At 39.6% G+C, this 5,652-nt stretch overlaps 1 protein-coding gene across 1 annotated transcript in view; it reads right to left on the bottom strand.

The window, feature by feature from the left end:
• Positions 1 to 2,020: 2,020 nt before the first annotated feature.
• Positions 2,021 to 5,652, bottom strand: part of LOC109463684 (low-density lipoprotein receptor-related protein 12-like) — a 9,474-nt gene continuing 5,842 nt past the window's right edge. Inside the window, exons 5-6 of the mRNA XM_019760535.1 lie at positions 3,786 to 3,967; positions 2,021 to 2,397 (exon numbers count right to left, since the gene is read on the bottom strand). Coding sequence (XP_019616094.1) covers positions 2,101 to 2,397; positions 3,786 to 3,967 — 479 coding nt within the window. The 3' untranslated portion in view covers positions 2,021 to 2,100. The remainder of the gene's footprint in view (positions 2,398 to 3,785; positions 3,968 to 5,652) is intronic.

The following is a 5,652-nucleotide window of genomic DNA, read 5'->3' as shown; positions in this document are numbered from 1 at the left end:
TGCAACATGATGTAACCCAACACTAGTTACTATGGTGAAAGACGTCTGGTTCAGGTTATTGACCTTATTTGTTTAGAGAAGAAGAAAATGAAGAAATGAAGAAACAGAGCAAAAACAATATGTTTTCCTTCTGCGAATGATATTGCTAGAAGTGGTGTCAACTTTATCAAGCATTCTATGGCCAAAATTTCACGAAAATGTACAGTTTTAAAAGCCCTATATTTGCTCGTTTGAACTGCAAATATGTGACTTAATATATGATTGTATTATTGCATAGCAAATGCTGCTACTGAAGAGTATATGAACTTGCTGACAAGATGGGAATTTTGTTTTATGTCAAAATCTATATGGACGAAAACGATAGTTCAATTGTTGATTGTATGAGATGTGTATGTTTAATACGACAGCCGCTTTAAAGCGGTATTAAAGATAGCATATCTAATGTATAAGTAAGTACACTTTTCTGGATGAAAAACTTACAGTTTTACACAACATAATATGGTATTTGGTATTTATTTATTTTTTGCAGCACACGTACATTTCACAGATGGACGGATCCTAAGTTATAAAGATACTATACAGATGGGTCAAGAAAAATATATGAATGTACTACATATAGTACATATGATTTTACATACTACCAAATGAAAGCCATTGGTAACTTTTCTATTCTTAAATGCAAGCACATTAAACATTTGTCGACGCCAACAAATCTACAGTGCTTCTGTAGTCTGTACAGTTTCCTTAAACATTTTACTGATTATCATGATATCTTTCGATATCTTCACCCCCAATCAGTACTATAATTTGCACAACTTGTATTACTATACCCTCTAGCATACCAGTGTAGCCTCATGGACGAATTCAAGTGCTTGGTGAAAATATATGATGGTATATACTACATGGTGTTTGGTGCCCTTATGCTTCCAGATTATTATGAACGTTCATTTGTGTTGGTAGTAATCATAGTAAAATGTAGAACCTTATTCCAACACAAGGGTTACACAGAGATCAAATTTTCAACGACCACTGTCACCTTCATCAGGATAATTAATGACCAATCACTTCTAAACGTAATCTCGCGAGAGTTACGGTTACTTACGGCAGACACGAGACTTTACGGATACGTGACGTAGGCAATTGTCAAGAAATTGTTCTTTTATAAACGTTTCAGTTTTAAAGTTTTGACATATTTGTTGTTCAAACCACGTGGGGAGACATGACCAGTACATGAAAATATGATCTTGTGACGTTGTTTCAAGTTTCAAGGAGGCTAAATCAGGCCTACTTGGCTGCAGTCATGAACATTTCTGATTCAATTTTTTGTATGGCTTGAAACTCTCCAAGGATACCTTAATAAAACACTCAAAATTCATTTTTGGGAACCATTGCACTGGTGCACCCAACCTAAAAAAAATCGGGTGCACAAAATTGTTTTTTGGTGCACCATATGAAAGGAAATATATAGAATGTCAGCAAAAACTAATTATGTTTTCCAAAGAGAAATACCAGAACAAAGATTTTCTTATTTTTCTGACACTCAGATCAAGAGTATGTATAGTAATATATATTTTGCATCTTTACATACGGTAAACCTACGAAAATATTTGGGTGCACTGGTGCAGCCACAGAAAAAAAAAATTGAGTTCACAGCTCCAAATTTGGGTGCACTAAGGTGCACATGCACCCAGTATTTCGAGCCCTGCCATACGTTGCACGATTCACGATATGCTAGTCTTCAACATGAGGCCACAGCAAGTAATTTTATGGATCACGTCAGCGCGCACATTAATTTTCGCCTGATTTGTTGTCATGCCGGAAGGTGAATGGCAGATAAATATGAAAAGAGGAGACAAGAAAAGGCTCTGATTTAATGTATTGTTTCTTACTTTGATGCAGTGATATGTGATGCTGGCTGTGCATATGTGACGTTCCCTCTAAATAAAAACCATTTGTACGATAACTGAGTCAAAATTTTAAAATGTAGGAACCTTGTTTTTTTCAGCCCGCCTCTTTTTTTTCGCCCGCTCGCATTAGATTTGGAATCTGCGGAGGATTTCATCCATAAAATTTACTTGCTGTGGCCTAACAGCTTTTTATTCATTCATTGCCGGCGGGTGTTATAGACCTGGCCGGGGATGCGGAAGCCTCGGCCCGCGGCGGTACGTACTTAGGAGGCCCGGGCACGGCGTCGGGATAGACTGGCTTCGCAGCCTCCTCCACGGCCTCTTGGTCTTGGTAGAGCTCAGGTTCCTCCGGACGAGGCTGTTGGGCCGGAGGTGGCTGGTATGTAGGCGTTGACTCGCTTAGCTCCGTTATGGCAAGGTCTTCTTCTTCTACGCGGGTTGGTCTTGCCATTGCCGGGTTGGTGTGGTACGCAACGGTTTGTAGAGCTGGCTAAATATAAGGGAAGTAGACTATTAGAATCACACGTTGTATAAACACAATATTTAACGCGGCTCCTTCCCTGAGGCGTCGCCAAAAATACACCAATAGTGTGGCATACAGTAGAGTACAAAAAAGTACAGCTTACGTTATAGAGTACATATACCTTACCTTACTCTACGTTGAGTTTGTTTATTAATCGAGAGAATTATTTTCCTAAAAGAAAATACAGATCACAAATTTCATGTTTGCAAGCCATAAACTACATCGAGTAGGCGATAATTATCAATCAATCAAATGGTTTTTATTAATCAAAAAGGTCATGTTGATTTGATTATATGGATGGCATCCGCGCGCGCATGAATTTTCGTCCGTTTCAAAAAAAAAAGTTTTGACCATACTGTTAATCGTACAAAGTAGCTGCAAAATGAGCAAATATTTGCCGTAAATTGAACAAAAAAATATTGGAAAACGATAGGTATGCCGCAGAACACCAAATCCATTCCAAAGGACAACAAGAAAAACTTCGCTTATTCACCATATATTGGTTTATTTCACAAATACAATAAGCAGAACAATTTGTATGTTTCACATCGCAGCCGCAGGCTGAATTGCGTGCACATATTACATATTACTTATTAAAATCATAATGCCGCAACTGTTTAAAACCCTAGCTTATTTACTTTAAAAAAAATAGTAAAGTATATCTTGTCTTTCCTTTAATGCCCACGATCATTATATTGATCATTATGGCATGTCAATTCTTGGCAAGACTCCGGATTGTAGAATTTGTACCATCGCACACCGGGGCATGCCCCTACTCTTTTTCGAAAGGTGTGGTGGGTTCTTTAACGTGCGTGGGGTGTGGCTCTCCCCAAACACGGGACCTCCATTTAACGTCCTATCCGAGGGACGTCCCTAACCGAAGCTAGGTACTCATTTACACCTGAGTGAAGTGAGGAAAGTCGTGTAAAGTGCCTTTCCCAAGGGCACAAGATCGGTGACATGGGTGGGGATCGAACCCGGGACCTCTAGGTCCCGAGCCGAACGCGCTACCGCTGCGCCACACGACCCCAAGTATATACAATGACACTAAATACAAGGACAATAAATACAACCTGTAAGCACAAAAGGACTGTACGGATACCCTACTATACAGAGTTGTTCAACAGTGTGACAAAGTATGGGATTGAGCTCACCATGGCAATGAAATATTACTCTGTGTGTTTAGTCATTATATTTGTTCAACCTTCAAGACCGCTTAGATTTCATGATGAAGGCAACTTTTTTTTGCCAACTTATTTTTTTATTCGCACACTCGTATCAGTTTTGGAGTTCCCAAAGCATGTCATCCATGCAATGAAATCAACACGGCCTCACCGCGAGAACCCTAGCCTTACCTCCTGCTTTTCTGAATCCATCCGCTGGGAGGCGCTGTTGTCCTGTTGGTGCAGGATAAAGAAGCAGACGGCGAGGACGATGACGATGATAAACAGGATGACAGCGATCGCGATGGCGGCGATCACTCCCACGCCTAGGCCACGTGCCTGGGCAGCAGTTACAACAGCACCGGCCACTCCAACTTTGCAAAAGAGAATCATCATTAGGCCACAACAAGTAAATTTTATGGATGACATCCTCCACAGACTCCAAATCTAATGCGAGCGAGCGAACAAAACAAGGCGGGCCCAAAAAACAAGGTTCCTACATTTTAAAAATTTGACTCAATCATTGCACAGATGGTTTTGATTCAGTGGGAAGATTACATATACACAGCCAGCATCACATATCTCTGCATCAAAGTAAGAAACAAAACATTAAATCAGAGCCTTGTCTTGTCTCCTCTCTTTATAGTTATCTGCCATCCTGATTCCGGCATGGCAACAGACATCTTGGCCTATTTTCGGCATGGTGACCACTGTCAGAAGGCAACAAAATTTCTTGTTTTTTTCTTCCAAAATCAGGCGAAAATTAATGTGCGCGCTGATGTCATCCATAAAAATTACTTGCTGTGGCCATATAGACAGATAACTAGATTAACAAGAACGTTAGTGTTGGTGGATTTTCAATTGTTGTTATTTCAGTACCAAGGACAGCAACGCTCAAGGGGAGAAAACTCATGGATACAAAAATCTCGGGATAATTCCCTGTAAAGCATGTGGTGGGAACGTCAATGAAAAACACGTATTTAAACTGACCTCATAATAATTTCAATAATCCCCTCAATCAACACAAAAGAGCAAAAAAAAGTAAAACAAAAGCCAGCTAAAAAGCTGATTGTATGTGACACTACAACGTGTGAATATGGATAGACACCGCCATATTTTGACGGAGCCTTTAGCCCACCAACATGACGGGCGCTAAACACGTCATAGTCACGTGACTTTATACACCCAATAGGAGCGGTCCTTACTTGCGCAGTTGGCGTGCATAGCACTGGTGCTCTCGTCAGTGTTATCTCCGCAGTGGTTGGCCAGGTCACACGTCAGGTCCCGGGACACACACCGGCCGTTCCCGCACTCAAACTCCGTACTGTCGCACGGAGAACCTGGGAAAAAATAATTTCAATCTATTCAATCCAACAAAATCGTACAAAAGCAGGAAATGTTAATGCACCCCTAATTATGTATTCGATTTTTACAATTGGTTAAAAAACAAAACAGGACAAGTACACAGAAACACACTATATACAAATATGTACAAACACCATTCAATCTACAACAGGAAATAGCAGACATGGGTTTTCAAATATCAGCCCTTATCACTGTCATTGTAGAGTCACGGCGGTCTGTCACTACGGCATTCTTTCCCATTGCTATGCGCGTTCTAAAAGGTATCGGGTTACAACACGCTATTTTGGCCTGTTTTGGACTACCCGTAAAATATTTGAAAATACACAAATAATATTTAGGGGTAAATTTCGTCAAATTAAAATGAAATTATCGTCTTAACATCCTTTAAATGTTAGCTTTTTATGTTAAATCAATGATTTTTTAAAATTTCGCTCAGAAAGACGATCATTTTCGGGTTTCCGAGCACAAGTCATGTCTCGTTTTTAAGCAAACATCGTTCAAACCTGGCTACGTATATTACCCCAGATCCCCGATTTTTATATTTTTCGCAGACTAGGAATAAGACAAAAAATCGTGTTTTAGGGATTTTTTAATTTCTGATTTTAAGTCTAGTTTTTGTCGACATATTGGTGAAAAAATGGCATTTTTTACATTTTTCTCACTAAATTACCCATAATTCAAAATTGAGGCCATT

Source organism: Branchiostoma belcheri, unplaced genomic scaffold, assembly GCF_001625305.1.
Source record: "Branchiostoma belcheri isolate BF01 breed outbred unplaced genomic scaffold, Haploidv18h27 scaffold13, whole genome shotgun sequence".
Taxonomy (NCBI): Eukaryota; Metazoa; Chordata; class Leptocardii; order Amphioxiformes; family Branchiostomatidae; genus Branchiostoma; species Branchiostoma belcheri.
This window is presented reverse-complemented; position numbering and strand designations above follow the sequence as displayed.